At 63.5% G+C, this 20,971-nt stretch overlaps 1 protein-coding gene across 2 annotated transcripts; it reads left to right on the top strand.

Moving 5' to 3' along the window:
• Window positions 1-295: 295 nt before the first annotated feature.
• REXO1 (RNA exonuclease 1 homolog) lies at window positions 296-20,894 on the top strand. 2 transcript variants are annotated; one of them, XM_060094669.1, is made up of 16 exons: window positions 296-541; window positions 10,285-12,014; window positions 12,997-13,101; window positions 14,048-14,258; window positions 15,983-16,146; window positions 16,296-16,427; window positions 16,492-16,615; window positions 17,150-17,263; window positions 17,373-17,510; window positions 17,640-17,753; window positions 18,353-18,426; window positions 18,652-18,762; window positions 19,180-19,295; window positions 19,460-19,598; window positions 19,803-19,923; window positions 20,002-20,894. In XM_060094669.1, the coding sequence occupies exons 1-16, from the start codon at window positions 385-387 to the stop codon at window positions 20,088-20,090; spliced, it is 3,639 nt and encodes a 1,212-aa protein (XP_059950652.1). In that variant the 5' UTR covers window positions 296-384; the 3' UTR covers window positions 20,091-20,894. The 2 variants fall into 2 exon arrangements, with proteins under 2 accessions (XP_059950652.1, XP_059950651.1); XM_060094668.1 differs by lacking the exon at window positions 296-541 and adding an exon at window positions 4,671-4,925.
• Window positions 20,895-20,971: the final 77 nt, after the last annotated feature.

The following is a 20,971-nucleotide window of genomic DNA, read 5'->3' as shown; positions in this document are numbered from 1 at the left end:
ACAGCCCAGGTGCCGCAGGGGCCTGGGGCTGAAGATGGTGCTTCTGCCGCCACAGAGGCCCGGGCGGCGGCGGCGGCAAGACACACGGAGGCCGCAGGCAGGGCAGCCCGCGCCCCCCATCACTCCCCCCGCAGCCGCCTGTCCCAGGTCAGGGGTCCGCGACCCACCTCGGTCCCGCGGGAGCAGGCGTTTCTGATCAGGCGCACTTCGGGCAGCCGCTCCCGGGGTCCCTTGCGGCGGCGTCCCGGGGGCCTCCGGGGACCTCGGAGCAAGATGGCGGCGGCGGTGGGGTCCATGAGCCGCGGGCGGCGGCGACCGCGGCGCCAGTGAGGGGGCCCGGGGGCCCGGGCGGCTCCGGGCCGGGGCCCCGCCGCGGGACGGACCATGCTACGCTCCACCGGCTTCTTCCGGGCCATCGACTGCCCCTATTGGGCCGGGGCGCCTGGGGGACCCTGCCGGCGGCCCTACTGCCACTTCCGGCACCGCGGGGCCCGGGGCCCGGGCGCACCTGGCGAAGGCGGAGCGGCGCCCCCCGCAGCAGGTAATGTCTACACGCCCGCCCCGGGCTCCGTTCCCTGGCGCGGGCCTGGACCCCAGCGCCCGGGTTTCCATGGTTTCCTGTTCCCCGCTCAGCCCTCTCCCTGCATGGTCGTGGGCTTCGTCCCCCCAAGCCAGGACCACCCACCCCGGGGCCCAGTGCCAGTCGCGGGACCTCTGTGAACCACAGTTTCCATGAGTGTAAAACGTAAACAGTGGGAGGACTTGCTCTCCTAGAGGTGTCGCGAGGTTGGAGCGCGCGGGGGTCGGGAAATGAGCGCGGCCGACACTGGTCTGTAGGCCCGGGACTCCTGCCCGGGGAACCGTTCCCGCCGCCTCCCCGGCCCGGGGTGTTGGTTGCAGCTGTTGTTTATTTCCGCGCTTCCTCCCCCGCCGCACCTCTGCTCGTGGCCGCTCCTGTTTACTACAGCGGAGTCGAGAGAGTCTTGTTTAGCGGCCGCCGACTGTGTGTCGAGCCTTGTGTGTCATGCCAGGGTTAGGGAGTGAGTCAGACCCGGTTGACTGTGTGTTGTGTGTGTTTTGGGGTCGGGGACAGGCTTCCGAGAGAACGCTCAGAGACTGCGCATCCCGTCAGCGTGGTGACTATCAATGTCATGGCAGAGTTCGGTGCGAGCTGTCAGGGGGCAGGCAGTGCTTCTCGTAGGAAGTGTGGGCCTTGAGCCGAGACGTGAAGAACGGGGGCAAAAAGAGGGATATCACAAGGAAAGGCCCGCCGGGAGAATCGAGTGTGGTGTCATTCTTTCCGAGGGGAATTCAGGCTCCCGCTGTGGCCCCTGTCCTCCGGGACTGGCTCCCCCTTTCCATCAGGGCCCAGATTTCCCCCATAAGGCACTGGTCCTCATCTCAGAGCCTTCTTACCTGAAGAGAGGAGCGTCATTGCTAGGATGAAACCATAGGGCTGTTTTCCCAGTTTGCCAGAAAAAAAAAAAAAAGGTAGAATTTTTTCAAGTTTCCACTGTGAATTTGCTCAGACCACTGGCCCCTGTAGCCCAGTGTTTGTAGCCGGGCAGATGTGAGCGTTCAAGGTCGGGCTCCACACCTGCGTTGGGCTCCGGCCTGCCTCTCAGGAACCTTCCCTCGAGGAGGGAAGACAGCCGTGCACACAGGTGCCTGAGCTTCAGGTCTGGGAGAGGGGAAGGGGGTGAGTGGGAGGCCTCTCGGTGGTCACCCTGTCACAGGGCAGTTTCTCACTCCATCTATTGAGTTATTGGCGCGGTGTGTGGCGTTCTGTAAAGAGCTCCTGGTGTTTGGGTTCCTCACCGTCGGGACAGACCGGGCGGGCCGGCTCCCTCAGACCCCGGGACTGACTCTTCTGCAGGCCCACAGGTGGCCTTCCAGCCGTCTGCGCTCTGGGGTGCTGACTTCTCTTCCCGTGCATTCCTCTCGTGCCAAGTCAGTCTCTTGATTGCTTCCTACACCATAAATGGTCAGTTTCCCAAAGAATCGTTTTTTGAGAATCCATTCGGTGATGTAGCCCTGTCTGCTTCACTTTCCCGCAGGAAAAAGTGCAGCTGCCTACCCTTGACCCCAGTGTGTCTGCATTTTCCTTTTGCAGGTGAGAATAAGCAGCCCTCTTCCCATCACAGAGGGCGGGGCCTGGGGGGTGGGGTCTCTGGTTACCTTTTGGTCGAGGGCTGCCTTGCTCTGCAGAGAGGCAGGGGCAGATCCCAGCTTGGCCTCTTTCTCGCTGCGGGGCCTCTCTGACACTCTCTTTCCTCCTCTGCGGCGTGCTCGTGGGCCAGGGGGAGTGTGTGCCTAGACCTCCCCCACCCCTTCAGCTCCCCTTGCTCCAGATTTTGACAAACCCACTTCCCATCGGGCTTGGAAAGACTGCAAAAATCCAGGCTTTGGCTGGATCCACTTTTGACCAGATAGGCACGGCCCAAGCACAAGTGCTTTGGCAAGGATGCTGAGGTGCTGGGTGATGGCCACCTGCAGGCAGGATGTGGGGGTCCCTGTGTAGCCCAGCACCTCTGGCCTTGGGTTGATGGCCTCCTGAGGGCTGGGCGGGCATCCCGTTCTTCCCGGCCCTCAAATCTGCCCTCCTGTGCTCCAGGGTCCCCACCTTGGCACTCAGCTGGGGGATGCCCAGTTACCGCCACGCACCCTCAGGCGTGCTCTTTAACCAGTGGTAGGGACGATTGTCCCCATTTTACGGACAAGGAGACAGACCCAGAGAGGGGAAGCCACGCACCTGTGTACACATGGCTGGTAAGTGGGGGACACGGGGTTGATCTGGACTGTCAGGCCCTTGCCCCTCACCACCGACAGCCAATTCCTGCTGCCTGGCACATGTGGGGCCTGGGCACCTGGGTGCCTATTACATGTGGGCTCAGTGCTGTGCCCTGAGGCTGGGAGGTAACAGTGAGATGTGGGAAAGACGATATAGCAGGGCCTGAGCACTGAAACCTTCCAAGGATGGGCCGGAAGGAGGCTGGAAGGCGGGGGTGGCCCCAGCTAGGTGGCAGTGGCAGCTCCCTGGGCAACCCCCTCCCCCGGGTCTCAGATTTGGGCCTCGGCAGCGGCCCCTTGTGGTCTGGAATCCTGAGAGCAAGCCCTGCTTCTCCAGGGAAGGTGGCAGCCAGGAGTCAGGCAGGGAAGGGAGGGTGCAGCCAGAGAAACGAGTGCTTCCAGCAGAGGGTGGGTTTTGTTTGATTTTCTCCTCGAGCTGACTTGGAACAGGAAGGGGTAGCAGCCCCTGCAGTATCACTGCCCCGGGCCACTGGCCACGCTGCCCCTTAGCTGCCTTCCCCGTGGGCTGGGTGCCAGCAGCTTTCCCACTGCCCTGATGACAGTGCTTTCCCTGGTTTGACACTTTCTCTTCCAGAGTGAACTGCTGTGTGCACTTCCCTCCCTCCCCTTCCTGGGAGAGAACTGATACTGAGAAAACCTCAGCAGAGAGCAGGATCGCCTTTGTGTCTGGAGGCCCAGCCAGGGTACTTGAGGACCTGGGAGGGATTTTCCTAGCTGGTTGTCAGGTGTGGTCTTTGGTCAGGCCAGCCAGGGCCTCTCGAGAACTTTGTCGGGGGGTCGGGGGGAGCTATGAAGAACAGCAGAAACTGGGGACATAGGGGGTTATCCTCTGGGCCTGTCCTGGGCACTTTGGGGTGTGGAGCCGCCTCCCTGGCCACAGCCCCTCGATGCCAGCAGCCCCCCAATCACGACATGCACAGATGTCAGATGTCCCCAGACGTGGCCCAGTGTCCCCTGGGGGGGCGGGATCACCCTGGGTGAGACCCCCTGGTCGTAGGCTGCTTCTTGCTGAGGCCACTTTTTTTTTTTTTTTTTTTAAGTCTCCTCCCTGCCCCTCCCAGGGAGCTGTGTGCCCAGGTGCAGCTCCAGCCCCAGGGAGCCCGGGCCACCAGGCTCAGAGGACAGAAGCTTGTGGCCTCCCAGAGGAGGGGCCTTCACTGCCATCCCTTGGGTGGTTCTCTTGTTCTATTGTTCTTGACTTTTTTGTAAAGAGGGAGTGGAGGAGAGGTGCTGTTGGATTTTCAGAGCAGAGTTCGTCTCTTACACCAGGATGAGAAGAGTCTAGGTTGTGTTGGTGGTTCAGCCCCACCCAGATGCAGCCCTTGTCTTCGGGGGCAGTGTCCCAGCCAGCAGCAGCTTGGACAAGTTGTCTCTCCATTCAGAGCACTTTTTTTTCCTGGACTCGGAGAAACGTTCGTTTTAAAACCACTGGAGAATACCGCAAAGTCAAAGGAAAGATGTTTCGTATGTTGTCGCAAGTCCTGCATCTGCCGGCTTGTGCGTCCTCCCAGCCTCAGAAACAAAAGGCTCTGTGTCTCTTTCCTGTACTTGGGACCCTGCCTCACTGGTGAAGTTGCATTCTTTTGCAGAGGCTCCAGAGACTCCAGTGAAGTGAGAGGCCGTCCCCAGGCCTGCGGCCCCTCTTCAAGCACTTGGGGAACTTTAAAAACCTGCCTTCTTGCCCAGATCCAGGCTTGGGACATTTGAATAAGGGTACATCTGCCCTTAAAGCTGTTTTTGGTATTTTAGGATTCTTTGCTTCGTGTCAGTAAAGCAGTGTCTCTCACCGTGGACAATCCTGATCCCCTGGGGGACACAGGGCGATACAGGGACATCTGCGGTTGTCATGACTTGGGGGTGCTCCTGGCAACGAGGGGCGAGGGCCAGGGATGCTGCTCAGTGCCCTCCGGTGCCCAGGATGGCCCCCTTCCCCTACACACACAGACTTTTCCAGCCCCAAACGTCAGTGGTGCCAGGTGACATGGAGGAGCCTGATCAGTATCCCAGCACCTGGCCCCTTTCGTATTTGAGAATAGGACGGGAGAGCTGGCCACGCCTGCAGGGAGCCAAGAACCCCGAGAATCGTCGCCGCCCCAGCTCCTCCGGCTCTGGAGGTGAGGCAGGGCGGCCCAGGCGCCCAGGTTGGGGTGGACAGGGACAGCACCCAGCTGGGAGAGCTCAGAGGACCACGTGGATGCCCGAGTGTACCCCCCACCCCCAGAGCATCCTCCAGAGAACAGGTGCAGGCGCCACGGCTGGCTTTCAGCCCTGCAGGTGGAGTAGGGCCTCAGATGAAGGCCTTTTGGCTCTACCTTCCATTGTGCGAAGAGCCTGGCGTCAGTTACCTCTTCTGCAAAACGAGGTCACGACGCAGACCCTCTACACACAGTGCGCCTCTCTCCTCTCAGCTGTGCTGCACAATGCTCCTGCTTTGCCGTCCTCCTCCACTCCCATTCTGCCCTCAGAATCCCCCGCACAGCATCATTTCCAGTGATGAGCGAGTGCTGGGTGCGTAGGAATTTGGTTTATTATTATTTAAGCTGTCCAAGTGGGGAAGGTAGACTTCTGCTGGTCTGACCTGACTCAAAGCAAAACCTGGAACGCTAAAGAGGAAAAGCGCGGAAGGAGGGTCACAGGAGCTGGGAGGTGGTCAGGACAGATCCGGCTGGAGCCCCACAGGGTTGTCTTCTGGTCCCCTGTCCTCCTTGGTGGTGGCAGGTCCTCAGGCTCCTGCGGTATCCAGTCTGCCCTTTGAAGAAGCAGGCACATGTGGGTTTTAGGGCGCTGGGTCCGTGGCTTCCTCTGAGCACTGAGGCTTTCTGTAAAGGGCCATTTGGAGCACCCTGCCCCCGAGGACTGCGCGGGTGGCAGGCAGTGTTGAAAGCCCAGGAACGTTGCTGGGGGAACTGCCCTCCTGCCTGCTGCTGTAGTTGCTGGGGGGAGCAGGACGGGTGGCTGACGGACCTGGGTGCACTGGGGGCTGGGACTTGGCCATCTCACAAGCTGTGGCCTCAGCCTGGGCATGCACGTGGGCACAGCACAGCCTCTGTGTCGTCCGTAAAATCAGGAGCTGGCTCTGGGTCCCTCCAAGGGCTCTTCTGGATCTGTCTAAATTCAGTACTTATCTGGGGACCAGGCTGTGGGGACTCTGCAAGGGAAGGAGGGGTGTCCAGCAGCACAGATAACGGACCAGAGTCCAGGAGAGCGAGCCGTTGGCACCTGAAGTTGCAGGGAGTCGGGCGAGTGTCCCCAAGCAAGCAGTTACCGAGCTGGGCTTTGAAGGATGAATAGAAGTTTGCCTAGTGGCTGGGAGTGGAATGTCCTCCGTTCTTTGGCTGCCGTTGAGGCCTCTGCCACTTGGGTAGCTTCCTGGGTCGGGGTGTCTCGTTGCCCTTCTTTGACTCATCCCTGTGTCGTGCTTACCTCTTGTGTGGCGGGACGGTGTTTGTCTTCTCCTGGCTCCCCTGCCCACCCCCTTGTGTTGTGACCGTCCCCTGGGTGGAGGAGTCCCCGCTGATGTCTAATCAGGGCACAAGTGGGCAGGGGTGGGGGGGTGGGACCACTGTGCGCTTATCGTCTTTGGAGGTGCAGGGGGGAGGAGGGGTGGGGTGATGGGGAGTCTTTCGGGACCAGAAAGGATCGCACGATGCTGGGTCTTCTGGTCTGTGGGCAGGGAGCCAGGATTTGGAGTTAGGCAGATCCCTCACCCGCTGCCCTAGACCCAGCCTCCTCTTTGCTCTGTGAGGGGGGCTGATGCGGGGGGCTGATGTGGGCAGGACGAACGTCGGGATTAAAGGGGAAGGCCTCGGAGCCGGCTGGGTGGGGGTCACGTGCCTCCCAGTGGGGTCTTCACACTCGCGTGTCTGCTCATTTTCGCTTGTCGTTAATTTTACTTGCAGCTAGAGCTTGTGGGCCGGGCGTCTGCGCAGTTATGGAAGGGTGCGGAGTGTTTTCTGGAATGGAGGGGCGTGGTGCGAGCAGAGAGGAGCAAGGGGAAGGCTTGGAGGGGTTGGAGGTGGCCACCACCCCGTGTTGTCCTTCGACCCGCCGTGGGCTCCGCATGATCCATTCCCTGAGCGCTGTGGCCCCGAGTGTTTGCTTTTCCCGGCGTGGAGGTGGGGCAGCTGGCCTGGGCCCCGCCGTGCCGGATGCCTGTTCAGAGCTGATGATCAGAGCCGGTCGGGACTGGGTCACTGGGAGAGTGCCCAGCAGCACCAGAGCCAGGAGGGGGAGCTGGTGCACACAGAACTGGGCACAGGGACGGCTGAAGAAGGCTCGGCCCCATGAGCTGGCCGGGAGCCTTCCCAAGGGGCGTCCTTCAAGCGTTGGCCCACCTGGTCAGGCCCTTGGCCTTGTGGGTGTCCTTGGAGCGACAGTAGCTGACCCCTTCCTTCCTTGCCCTGGGCCGGGGGCAGGAACTTCTCCTGAGAGTGTAACCCCAGCAGCCAGGCCTTCAAGGTGCTTTTCCAGTCATCCTGAGGTTCACCCCCTTTCCGAAAAACAGCCCAATTAATCTTGTTTACCAAAGGCATGCTTCCCTGGTGCCAGCCCCAAAGGAGCTCCCATTGGCTCCCAGCCAGGTTAACTCCCCAGTAACGGGGAGGTGCTTCTGAGGTGCTCCCATGGCCATTACGGCCATTCCTGACCTCTCGAGGGTCACCTGTCGAGTCACTTGTAAAACATTTTCTCAGGGAGCTTCTCCGGTTCCTACCGGTCCCTGAGGCGGGGTAGGGCGGGGGCGCTAGGTAGCATCACAGGTATCTTCTCCATTTGCCCGCCTCCCCCACGAGCCTCCAGTAGCCTTGGCAGGGGCTTGGAGTTGCTGCTCCAGGGGCCAAGCTCTGGGCCCCATGCACTAGCTTCTGAGCCACAGGGGGCTGCAGCCGAGCCCCTGGCAGCTGTATCCTTGACGCGTCTAGACCTGTTTGGAGCTCCTCGGGCTGGTGATTTGGCCTTATGGTACCTTGGGGACCCTGAGGCCCTGGAGGGGAGGGTGTTGGCCTAGACCGGCTCACGCCCACCTCGAGCTGTTTCTTTTGCTTTTTGGTGTAGCCTGATGGGGTGTGAGGAGGCAGCCTCTCCTGGGACTGAAAACACCCCACGCTGACAGAGCTCCTGGACGCTCAGATCTAAGGGGCTGGGGGCTGGGTCCCAGGGCACCTCCTTCCTCTCCTTGCTTCCAAAGCACAGACTTGTTTGTGGGGGGATCTCTTTCAAAATGCGAAGTGCAGGGGTTTGAACTCTGCCCTTACTTGGGAAGGGCTAGAGGCACTCCTGGGTGATTTGCATGTTGTCTGTGGCCCGTTGTGACCTGTTCCAGAGCAGGTCACGGGTGGGGAAGGACCCCCATCCATTTGATCCCCACCCTGCCCTGCCCACCTCTCTTGGGGGAGGGCATTCCCACCAGCTGGGCCCTTGCTCCCGTCCCCCACCTAGGGGATCTGGCTGGGCTGGGAGCCATCTTGGCCTCAGGAGGGAGGTTGGGAGTGAGGTGGGTTGGGCTGGAGGCCCCCTGAGACCGGCAAGACCCGACCCACCCTTCACTTGACATGCCCTGTAAGTGCCCCCTGGCTTGTGTCCTGGGCCCTCCACTCCAAGGGGACGGCGTGCGGGGGCACTGGCTCTTCTGTTCATCCGGGTGTGTGGTGGGCTAGGGGTGGGTCTGCTTTAGTGCCTTCCGACCCGTTGAGAGTTAGGGTGGGCTGGGAAGAGGGCCGTGGATCTCGCTGTTGGGGTTTCTAGCCTTCCCTCTCTATGGTGCCTTCATCTTGAACCTTGTGGGGGGCAGAGGGCCCAGTGGCTGTGTGTCCTGACCTGTCCCCCACTCCGCCCTTCACCCTGGTGTCCTCAGCTGGGAGGTGGGGGCATGAAGTGACTGCTCCCCGGCACCCCAGTCCCGCTGCCCCCTGCAGCCCCTGCAGCTTGGCTTTACCTCCCCATCTATAACCCGCAGCCTGGGCATGTCATCGGTGTTCTGAAGCACAGGTGTACGTGCGTCCTTTCTCCTTTCTAAGCGTTGTTTGAGAAATAGGTTCCAAGGTACAAGCCAGACAACAGGCCTGCAATGGGCCTCGCCTCACCTTGGGCCCCCAGGCGGCCCAGGCCCAGCCACTGGCCCCGGCAGTGCCGGGTTCTCTGGTGCTTTGTCAGTCAGTGATGTGTGCATTTCCCGGGGCTTCAGCAAGACGCCACTCACCGGTGCCTTAAAACAACACAGGGTTTTTTTTTCTGGTGGTTCTGGGGCTCAGAGGTCCAAAGTGGGTCTCCCTGGGCTACAGTCCAGGTGTGGGCACGGCTGATCCCATCTGGAGGTTCTGGGAGAATTGGCTGTTACTCTGTTAACCAGAAGGCACCAAATCGATCCACTTTTTTGTCAGAGGTTTTACATTATGTTTGGCAGACGCTCTAACAATGAACTGTCTTTACGTTCTGGAATATTTGAACGCGTTATTCCTTTCTTTGAACGTTGGGCTTTATTTGCTTACATCTTACCGAGAATTTCCGCACCTCTGTCCTAAGTGAGTCTCCCGTGAGCTTCATGTCAACGTGGGTGGTATTGGGGTTGGACTGGTCTCGTGGAATACACCCTGGAGCCAGGTAGCCCGCCAGCCGCTCCACCACCCCTGTTCAGATTGATACAAACCTAAGTGTGTCCTGTGCCCGCCTTGCCGTCCACCCCACTTCGTGCTTCCCCAACATTGCCCATTGCCGGAACGTCTTTCACGCCATGGCGCTGTTCCCTGGACGTTGTCGTGCCTCGCCTACCCCGTGAGATGTGCTGTGCTGTCCTTTGTCCACCCCACCCACTGCCCCTTCCCAGTGGACGCTTCGGGGCTTTCTGTGTCCTCTCTGGTACACATGCAGCCGGTGGAGTTATCTGGGCGAGGGCGCGTGTGGGGGACAGAACCCTAAAGGTGCTGTCACCAGGCAGGGCTGTGTACATCCGCCTGTCCACCCGCTGCTGTGGGCAGGCTGTGTCGGCCCCGCCTCCCACCCCCTCTCGCACCCCTGTTGCCCCCAGGTGCGCCCTGCGCTTTCTGCCCTTGCTGGGTGTCCGGCCTCCCCGACTGCAGGGAGCAGGGTGGTGTGGCTTCAGTGTGGGCTGGGCCCTGGGGGGAAGCCACCCTCTCGCCCAGCTCCCCAGGCCTCACCATCCCCTGTCCCAGGCGGTGAAGTCCCCGGGCTCTTGTGGCCTCCTCTGGGGCCTGGGCTATGTGCTTTCACCCCACCTGGCAGCCTCTTCGGGGCAGGACCTGCAGGGAGGGGCCCTCTGGAAACCCTGACTTGCTGCTGGAGCCTTGGTGGGGGTCGGCCGGAGGCCTGGCCCCCGGTAGGTTCTGGAGGCTGGTATTCTGCTCTTCCTTGCTGGCCCCTGGGGTCGAGGCCCGGGATGAGGCAGTGACCGGTCACCGGCTCGTCTGGCCTGCTGCTGTAGCCGCCTGCTCACTGCTGTTTTCTCCCTCTCTGTTTCAGGGCTTGGTTATGACCCGTACAACCCCGAGCTGCCCAAGCCCCCCACCCAGAGGGAGAATGGCGCCCTGGGCAGAGGTGCCGAGCCCCGCTCAGACATCCTGGAGCTGGAGCTGGTCAACCAGGCCATCGAGGCCGTGCGCTCTGAGGTGGAGCTGGAGCAGAGGCGCTACCGGGAGCTCCTGGAGACGGCCCGGGAGCACGGCTCGGCCGAGGCCCCTGCCCTGGTGCCCCACGGCCCCACTGCCGGCCTGGATGGGGACACCTTCCCTCTATCCTTCGAATACAACCCCAGTGGCCGTGGCCTGTTAAGCCCCGATGCCAGCTACCAGCCCACGCCTCTGGCCAGCCCCACCGAGCCTGGCACCAAGTACTCGCTGGCCTCTCTGGACCGGGGTCAGGGCCATGGTGGAGGGGCTGGTGGCACCCTGGAGTATGTCCCCAAGGCCGTGGGCCAGCCCCGGCGGTATGGCCGCCCCGTCTCCAGCGGCAAGTACGTGGTGGACAACTCCAAGCCATCTACAGACCTGGAATACGACCCCCTGTCCAACTTCTCCGCCCGCCTGCTCAGCAGGGCCAGCACCAAGGACGACAGGGCCCCCAAGCGGCCCCGGGGCTCCCGCGGCAGTGAGCCCTACACACCTGCACCCAAGAAGCCCTGTGACCCCTTCAGCGGCTGCGACGCCAGGTTCTCAGACTCGGACGATGACACCGCTGCCACTCCGGGCGACAGGCCCGCCACCGCCAGCCCCCCGAGAGCCCGAGCGGGCCCTGGGAGCCAGGCCCCGGGGAAGCCGGGCTCTGGGGAGGGCCCAGAGCCTGAGGAGGGCAACCTTCGGGAGACCAAGGAGATGGCCGTGCAGTACGACGTGGGGGACCTCGGTCAGCCTGCCAAGGGCCCAGACGGGCTGCCTCCTGCCAAGCCCAGCTCCCCGGGCAGGGCCTCGCAGGAGCGCAGCAGCCCCAAGGAGGGGAGACCCAAGAAGAAGAAAAGCGGGGGGCTGCCGGCCGCCGGCCGCAAGGATGGTATCGGGAAGACAGGCAAGGGTCAGGATGGAGAGCATGGGAGGCCAGCCGAGAAGCCCTGTGTGGACAGGAGGGGCCCGCGGGCCGGCAGCCCCCGGCACAGGGCGGAGCGGCCCCAAGGGACCAAGAAGAAGCCATCTTCAGCCACTCCGGTGGCCAGCTCAGGGAAAGGCCGGCCCGAGGGGCCGGGACCGCGGCCCAGCCCTGCACAAGGGGCTGCCCACCAGCTGCCAGACAGGACGGGCAGGAAGACCCCGTCAGGGAAGCTGGCACAGCGGAAAGCCCGCTCGCTGGATGAGGGTGCCCCCCAGGGCGCCCCCAAGCTGCCGAGGCGGGCCCTGAGCCACGCCGAGCTCTTCGGGGATGAGAGTGAGGACGAGGACCCGGGGCCCGAGGCGCCCACCCCACGGCCGCCCGTCCTCCCCAGCCTCAGCTCCAGCTCCGATTCGGACTCGGACTCCAGCCTGGGCCTCTGCGGCGCGCGGGGGCCGCCCAAACGCCTCAAGGCCTCCCCGCCCCCCTCGGCCAGCAGGTCCTCCCCTCCCGCCCCCTCCTCCTCCTCCTCCTCGGGGGCAGGCTCCGACGTGGACTACTCGGCCCTGGAGAAGGAGGTTGACTTTGACTCCGACCCCATGGAGGAGTGCCTGCGCATTTTCAACGAATCCACCGCTGTCAAGACGGAGGACAAGGGCCGCCTGGCCCGGCAGGTGAGGGCGGGCTGGGCTCGGGCAGCCGGGCCCTTCCCGGCTTCCCCCGTGACTGGAGTCCCAGCGCCCGGTGGAGACGGCTCGCTCAGCGTCGGCCTCTCAACTCGTTCAGAATTCAGGACCCCTCGCTGGCTGCCTGCTGCCCCCCTGCACCCCGTCCAGAAAGAGGACGCTGGCTTATGGCCCACCCAGCGGGGTTCCCACAGCAGCCTCCTGAGAGCATCCCGGCTAAGGGGTATCAGGCACCACCAATCCCGCCTTCCCCGGCCCTCTCCCCTGAAGCGTTGCTTCTCCCCTGCCTCTCTTGCCTCTCCCCTCTTCCCTCCTTCCCCGGCTTCCCCACCCCCCACCCCGTCCCCGACCCCCCAAACTCAGCCAGCCTCCACCTTTCTGGTCTCCTCCTGCAGTGTCCCCACCTCGCCACCAGAGGGAGCTTGCTCTAAACAAAGCAGGCTGAGCCAGTCCCTGCAGAGAACCTGCCGCTTCTGAGGGATCCCAGGGTGGGACCCTGGCCCCGCCCCTTGCTCCCTCCCTTAGTGCCCCACCCTGTTCTCGGCCCTTTGCTTTTCTGATTTCTTTCCCTTCATTCCCGCGATTCTGATCTTGTCCCTGTGCTGGCTGGGTGGGAGGGGAGCAAGAGGCAGGCGTGAGCGTGGGCTGGGCCAAGTGTGCAGAACTCACCATCCGCAGGGCCTGGGAGGGGTGCCCGGGGCTCAGGCAGCACTGGGGGCCTTGGCTCCGGGGCGCTAAGTCTGTTTGCTCACCTGGGAGGCAGGGCAGGGCCTGCGCACCTCCCGGGGTGGAGGTGAGAACCCCAGATCGCATCTCTAGACGCGGCAGCCCTCCCTCAGCACGGTACTGTCTTCCACCCGCTCCTCGGGCCTGGGAGTCAGATCCTCCGCGTGCTGCAGGCCAGGGTGAGAGGAGCCGCAGCATCGGTGTTGGGGGGGGGGCCTCGCTGAGGGCCGGATGTGTGTCTCAGCCCCCCAAGGAGGAGAAGACCGAGGAACAGGGGCACTCGGGGCTGACCACTCTGTTTCCTGGGCAGAAGAGGAGGATCTCTCACCTCTCCAAGCAAGGCAAGGAGGTAAGGGAGGGCCTGCTTCTGGGTCCTGGGTAGAGGCTGGTGGGGGGGAGATGGGCCTCGCTCTCCCTTGCCCATGGGCGCCTTTGGCAGCCGTGGATCCAGCACTGCCCGTGTCCTGCAGAAAAATGCCTGGGACCCATGTCCAGTCATCAAGTTGCGCTTAGTGCACAGAGTGGGGCACAGAGCAGGGACAGCGAGATGAGGGGCAGCCCTCCAGCAGGGTCACACTGCCCCATCCCAGTCCCAGTTCAGAGGTATGCTGTGTGATCTTGGGCAAGTGGTGTAACCTCTCTGAGCCTAGATTTCCTCCCCTGTGGTCCAGAGACAGGATCAGTTGTCATTCACTATGGGGCTGCTCAGTGAGTTAGCACAGGGAAGACTGGAGCAGAAGACAGGGCTCTTGGCTGAAGAACTGCAGGTGATCCAATCACCAGACCCCTGCCCCACCCGGATGGGGATTTTGGAAGTACAGTTCAGAGAAGATTGGATCAAGCAGGATCTAATCTAGGTGCTGGGGGTTCCCACCCACTCTGTGTCTATATAAGGGCTGAGAGCACAGTCTGGGCACTTAGAAGTCAGGACAGCAGGGCTGGGAAGGGACCTGGGATAGTGAAGCATCATGGTGAGTCTGAGAGCCGAAGCACCAAGCTGGTTCCCTCCCAGGTATCTGCAAACTTGGGGGGAAGCTAGTCGGTTCCTTCCAGGGTATCAGCAAACTCAGAAGACCAGCTGGTTCCCTCCGGGACCCCTGCACACTCCGGAGGAGGAGAGCTGGTTCCCTCCGGGGCCCCTGCACGCTCAGGAGGAAGCTTCTGAGGTGGCCTGCTCCATCCCAGCCCTGGAGCACCTGCCGCCCGCCCCACAGTACTACCCCTCTCCTGACGCCCCGGGAGGCCTGCTCTGGGTACCTCTGATGTGCAGTCTGGACTTGAAATTTGTCACCCAGGCGGAGCCCACAAGCAGAGGCCCAGCGCCTCCTACCCGTCCCCCGACGGCCCAGGAGGTGTGCTACCGCCGGGCCCAGCAGGCACAGAGGGAGTCAGCCAGCCGGCTCCAGGCTGCCCAGCCGCTGGCCGAGAAGCAGTCCTCCGTGCACATCTCAGCCCCCGGAGAGAAGAGGAGGATTGCCCACATCCCCAACCCCCTCCTGGCTGCAGGTGGGTCCCAGGGTTCTGGTCTCGGGAGTGCTTCTTGTCCCACAGGAGGACCCCAAGGCTGGGCTCCTTTTATGCCAGTAGTGGTGGCCTTGAGCAGGGCCTGGCTGCGTCTTGGTGATTATCTGTCAGACGGGGATAAAAGTCTCCCAGCTGCTAGTGGGAGGCTGAGGCAGGCCTGGTGTGGTGCCCGGCGGCTCTGGGCCTCTGTGGGCTTTGGTATTAGCAGTGGGGCGGGCCGTAGGGAGTCTGAGGGGTATCTTCCTCCCTTCCCTGTCTGTCCACCAGCGCCAGAGGTCTGCCTGTGACTCCGCTCTGCCCCTGCTGCCTGCTCTGTGGGGGGCTCCCACCCAGGTGTGGCTTGCACCTGGTAAGGTGTTAATGGGGGGGTGGCCCTGGAGGCCTTCACCCTTGAGTCAAGCCAGCTGATCTGGGGTGGGAGTTGGGGGCTGGTTTTCCTCCCCCTCCCACCCTGAGGGCCACTTTCCCCCCACTTGGGCTTGTCTGAAAGCTGGGTTGCCCTTCAGCAGTCCAATGCGTGGGGTGCTCAGTGGTGTGTCTGGGGCTGAGGACGTGGGACAGGAGCCGGGGCTCTGCAGCCACCTGGAGGCTCGTTCAGATGCAGTCGTTTGCCCCCTTGGGCCGGGGGGACCCCTACTGTCTGACCAGCTGCCTGCGATGTCTTTCCTGCTGGTTCCAAGACCCCTTTGAGGAGCCAGCCCCGAGGAGACGGCTCCACACACTGGTCCTGCGGATACAGGCTTCCGCAGGCCTCCCTGGTTTCCCTGGGTGCTAGAGCCTCCCTTTAGGAGAAGCTGGCCAGATCCCCATCCTTCCCCCTGCCCCAGGATGCTGGAGGGAGCGCTTGCAGCCAGGGGGCTTGTCAGCCAGGGTCTCTGTCTCCGGCATGGGCTTTAGCAGTTGTTTGGCCCTGGGGGTGTGAACAGAGATCGCCCTGAGCTACGGACCTGAGATGCACACTCTCAAAAGCCTGCACCTGCTCTCGGGTTGTCTGGTCATCGCCGATGGCTTGGGACAGTCCTGCCACCGTTGTCACTGCACGCGCTCGGGTTGGGTGGCGGCTCTCCCGAGCCCCACCCGTCATCCGATGCCTCGTGCTCCAGATGACCGTAAAAGCGTTCCTTCCTCCATCACTGAAAAGTGTGCATTCTTAGAGTCATGGCCTCCTTTGTGGCCTGAGAGGCTGGGCCTGGTGTGGGCCCCGCCGCTCTGCGTCTGTGCCTCGGTCTCCTCGCTGCTCCTGTCCTTCCTCGGGGCTGAGCCCTCCCGCCACCACCCACCCCACCCCCACCCCGGGCCCTTGGAAACAGCCCTACTGGTGGTCACAGGAGACTGCCTGGTTTGTGACCTCATCAAAGGGAGAGACAGAACACAGAGGCCTCACACTTGAGCGCCTCGGGGTTGGGGCCGCAGCATGTGGCAGAGGCTCCCCACACCCCCCGCCAATTGTGGGGCCACCCCAGTGGTGACCTTGCCCGAGCCGGCCTCCGAAGCCCCATTTTCGTCCCGTCCCCTCTCGATGGACTTGCCCGAAAGCCGAAAGAGCCTAATGGCGTTCCACAGCCCGCAGGCCAGACCCCGGCCCTTCCGCCTGTGCCCCAAGATGCACATCGTGCTGACGCTGAAAGGCCGCAGCTGCCTGGTGCTCTGCAGCTCAGTGATGGGCGTGCTCTCCTCCCGTACTCATGGCCCCTGTCCCCCTCCAGCCCCCACAGGTGCCAAGAGGACCCTCTCGGCCAGCAGCAGCCAGCCCCCCAACGGCCCCGAGCCGGGCAGCCAGCCTCTGAAGACGCGCACGTTGTCGGGCATGGCGTCCAAGACTACCGCCACCGTGGCCCCCAAGCGTGTGGCGCACAGTCCATCCTTACAGGTGAGCCCTCTGCTCAGCTTGCCTCTTCCTGCTCCCCCGTTGTTTCCATTTAACCCGTAGCCTTACTGCTTTGAGCAGTTTGAGTTTGCAGACCCTGAGCGGGGTGCAGGCGGGAGCGTGCCACACTCTGCTGGTCTCTGTTCCCCTAGAGTTTAAAGAAGCCCGTTATCCCAAAAGAGTTCGGGGGCAAAGTCCCCACTGTCATCCGCCAGCGCTATCTCAACCTGTTCATTGAAGAGTGCCTCAAGTTTTGCTCTTCTAACCAGGAAGCCGTAGAGAAGGTGCGTGGGGCGGGGCTGGCAGGAGGCGGGGCTGGGCGGGGCTGAGCCGAGTGTCCTCCTTCAGGCGCTCAACGAGGAGAAGGTGGCCTATGACCGGAGCCCCAGCAAGAACATCTACCTGAACGTGGCCGTGAACACCCTCAAGAAGCTGCGCGGCCTGGGCCCTGGCACCGGGCCTGGTCTCAACAGTAAGTCGCCTCCGGAGGACCGGGGCCCAGCTCTCCCTGCCCCCATGCCCGGGCCACCGGCAGGTTGTCAGACAAAGGCTCTGCGCGCCAGCCACCCGGTTGCCAGGCTCCTGTCAGGATGGCTCTGGCCCCGTGCCCTCAGAACAGCCTCCTTTCGCTGTTAACCGCCCTCCTCAGCGAACCGAGGGGACGCCACTAATGGGGGCCTCTTCAAAGCGCAAGGCAGGGGGGCATTTCCTGACCCCTCTCGAGGGATGCATTAGCGCCTGTCCGCTCCGCCTGCTCTCCCGCTCGGCCCGCTTCCCCGGCAGGCAGCTGCGCACAGCGCCCGAGGTGGCCATCAGAGCCTGTGTAGAGTCCTTTCCCTTCTCCTCCAAGGGGTGAAGACCCCCGGGGGGTCCAGGGGAGGTGGGGGGGCTGCCGGGCAGCCTGCTTCTCCCCAAAGAGGTCAGGCCATCCCCTTCTGGAGGAGGGTGGAGGAGCACTTGTGAGGGCTGAGGGCTGAACCTCCTTTACCCTCCCCTCACCTTCCAGAACCCAGCGGCCGGAGGGTGGTGTCCCATGAAGTGGTGCTGGGGGGCAAGTTGGCTGCCAAGACCAGCTTTTCGCTCAGCCGTCCCAGCAGCCCCCGCGTGGAGGATCTGAAAGGTGAGCCTGGCTCCTCCGGGTGCGGCCCCTGGAGGCTCTCCCACCTTCCCCAGCTCCTGGGTCCAGCCCCAGCCCTGCTGGGGGCTGACCCCCTCTCCCCTGTCCCCAGGGGCCGCCCTGTACAGCCGCCTCAAGGAGTACCTGCTCACCGAGGCCCAGCTCAAGGAGAACGGCTACCCCTTCCCGCACCCCGAGAAGCCAGGGGGTGCCGTCATCTTCACGGCCGAGGAGAAGAAGCCCAAGGACTGTGAGTACCTCCTGTGCCACCGCCCTGGGGTTGGAGGGGGCAGGGAGGGGGCCATCTGGGGACAGGGAACGGCCCGGCCCAGGCTGGCCTGACGCCTCGCCCTTCCTCCTGCCCCGTTCCCCACCGCAGCCGCTTGCAGGGTCTGCTGCCGTTGCGGCGCCGAGTACCTCGTGTCCTCCTCCGGCCGCTGCGTGCGCGACGAGGAGTGTTACTACCACTGGGGGCGGCTCCGCCGGAACCGAGGTGAGACCCCCGCCGGGCCGCTGGGCTGGGCTGGCGCCAGCTCTGACCATTTGTAACTTTTTCCATTGGTTGTTCTTCATGGGAAAAGTAATACAAAGGTCTTCCTGTGACAGTGTCCCCGAGCAGATAAAAGGAAGGCCTCCCACCCCATGGGGCCCCCACGCACCCTTTCCACGCCGGTCCCTGTGGAACTACGTGGGCGGTTCTGCCCCAGCGGGAACAAAGCGTTCGTCCTGTCCTGCGGCTACTTGTTTCATTTTGTCGCCGATGTGGCCAAATTCCTTCTCCTGGGAACACACGGGGTGGAGCTGCCAGCTGGCCGCCCGCAGACCCATCTCTGGGTGGGCAGGCCTCCCTGGGGGCTGCGCCAGGCACGTCCTCACTACCAAATGCGAAGGGCTCGCGCTAAGCCTGGGCGGGGGGGCGGGTCTGCGAGCTGTCCCGGCCCCTCACTGCCTGGTTGGGAATGGCGCCCCTCCAGGGAAGGGCACTGGGAAGCCCCTGCCCCGCGCAGGCAAACTAGCCGACGTTTGTAGTTCCCTGCGGGAGGCTTGGGCCCAGGGCCTCAAGGAGGTCTGATGACCGTGTCTCCCTTGCAGTGGCCGGGGGCTGGGAGACTCAGTACACGTGCTGCTCGGCCGCCATCGGCTCCGCCGGCTGTCAGGTCGCCAAGGTAGGTGTCCTGGGCCCTTCCTCGTCCTGGGAAGCCCCTCCCCCATTCTGGCCAGAGCCCTGACCTCTGAGCTGCCCTTTTCCCATCCTTGATCTACCTGCCTGGTCTGGGGGCTTTGGGAAGAGGAGGACAGTCTGTGAAAGCCACCAGCACAGCACAGCCCCCTGAGCCCGGCCTTGTCTTTCCGAGCCTGCCGCCCTGACCTTCCTTCCTTCCCACCCTCAGCAACACGTGCAGGACGGCCGGAAGGAAAACCTCGAAGGGTTTGTGAAGACCTTTGAGAAAGAACTTTCAGGAGATGCACACCCAGGAGTCTACGCCCTCGACTGTGAAATGGTGAGGCGGCCCGGCTGCCCAGCAGGGCTGCCCCAGTACCTCTACCCAGAGCCTCGGGCCAGCGCAGGTGCCATGATAAGAGGGTGAACAGCAGCCAGGCCTACGTGCCCGCTGAGCGCACATCACAGCCTTGCCTGCGTCCGAGGGCCTGGCACACACGGGCCACCTTGGCACTTGGAGGGTGCGTGGGCCTCGTGAGCACAGCTCTGGCTTCGGGAGGGTGCCCGGGCTCATGCCCCCTTCAACCCGCAGAGAGGCCCCGGAAGGCCTCTGGCCCGGTTTCCGTATCTGAGAGTGGGAGCTGTGCCTCCGCCCGCAGGGTTCAGGGACAGGGGTGGCCTAGGCGGGAGGGCTGGTGTGCGGGGCCGGGGTGGGCCACCAGGTGCTGCGTCTGAGGCCCATCCTGTGGCCCCGCAGTCTTACACCACGTATGGCCTGGAGCTGACGCGCGTCACGGTGGTGGACACGGAGCTCCGGGTTGTGTACGACACCTTCGTCAGGCCGGACAACGAGATCGTCGACTATAACACTAGGTGTGCCCCTCCCACCCTGACCCTGGACCCCTTGACCAAGGAGCTGGGAGCCCTGGCAGGACCATTTCCCACCACAGCCCAGCCTTCCTGCCCGCAGCCCAGCCCCTGGGTTGGGGTCCCCGTGCTCTCCCCAGCTTCCTAAGGCCTCCATCCTCCCGCCCCAGGTTTTCAGGGGTGACCGAGGCCGACCTCACGGACACGAGCATCTCGCTGCGGGACGTCCAGGCCGTCTTGCTGAGCATGTTCAGTTCAGACACCATCCTCGTCGGCCACAGCCTGGAGAGCGACCTGCTGGCCTTGAAGGTACCCGCCCGCCTCTGCTTCGGCTCCGGCTCCCTGAGGGTCCTCAGAGGGGGGGCGGGGGCGTCTGGGGCCTGCTGCCCTCAGCCCAGGGCTGGAGCTGTGGGGTCAGGGACCAGGCACTCGGTGTCCCCCTCCCCCCTTTGCCACCCCAGCCCTCCTGGGGTCCCTGACCGCCCACCCGCCCGCCCGCCTGCCCGCCCGCAGGTCATCCATAGCACCGTGGTGGACACGTCCGTGTTATTCCCGCATCGCCTGGGCCTCCCCTACAAGCGCTCCCTGCGGAATCTCATGGCCGACTACCTCAGACAGATCATCCAGGACAATGGTGAGTGCCGGGCCGTGGGGCCGCGGGGGCTGCGGGGGCCGCGGACTCCCTGCCCTGACGCATCTGTCTGCCCCGCAGTGGACGGGCACAGCTCCAGTGAGGACGCCAGCGCCTGCATGCACCTGGTGATCTGGAAGATCCGCGAAGACGCCAAGACCAAGCGGTGACCGCCGCCTGCCCGCCCGCCCGCCCGCCCGCCCTCCTCTCCTGCCGCCCCAGCCCATTCTCGACCCCAGGCCTCTTCCAAAACAGTGCAATAAATCTCGAGATCTAACCCTGTCCACGTCGCCAAGACACAGAAAACCGAGAGAACGGGACGAGCCGGAGGCCACGAGAGCCTAACGCCGAGACTGACCCCGGAGCCCCGAGCCCCCGCCGCACCCCTTTGCCCGTCCCTGCCTCTCTGCCCCAGACCTCTGTCCTCTGGAGACTGCTGCTGACTCGACGGGCGAGGCCGGGGCCCTCCCGCCTGGCACTCCCAGTGGGCCCTGCTCGTGCCCCAGGCAGTGAGACCACCTGCCCCTGCTCCTTCTCGTGGGCGGGGGGCGGCCGGGCAGGCTTGTCGAGGGTTTGTTTATGACAGGAGTTGTCTTTTTATTTTGTATTGTTATTTTTATTATTTGTAATTTAAACCTGATGACTTGCACAGTTGTCTTCCCCCACCCGGAGGAGCAAGACCCTGGTGCTGCCTTCCCTCCCGGGGGACGGGGGTAGGACTGGGAGTGGAGCACCGGCACCCCAGCAGCCGCCAGGACCTGGGAGTTCTGGGAACCAAGCCAGTCCCTCCATCAGCCCCCAGGGCCTTGCCTTCTGGACGCCCCAGAGCCCGTCGGCCTCTGGACGCTGTCTTCCCGCCAGAGCCCCGCCCTCCTCCGGGGGCTGTCTGTAAAGGCCCACAGCGCCCCAGTTCCTGCATCCCCTCTCCCCCACCCCCAGGCAGGGGCAGAATAAACGTTTGTATGGATTTTAGAGCTCATGGCGTCTGGAGGTGTTCTTGGTGCCAGATGTGGCTCTACACACACAGTGGAGGTCACTGTCACCCGTAACG

Source organism: Mesoplodon densirostris, chromosome 3 (assembly GCF_025265405.1).
Source record: "Mesoplodon densirostris isolate mMesDen1 chromosome 3, mMesDen1 primary haplotype, whole genome shotgun sequence".
NCBI lineage: Eukaryota > Metazoa > Chordata > Mammalia > Artiodactyla > Ziphiidae > Mesoplodon > Mesoplodon densirostris.
Note: the sequence above shows the minus strand (reverse complement) of the source record. Positions and strands in the feature narration are given on the sequence as shown.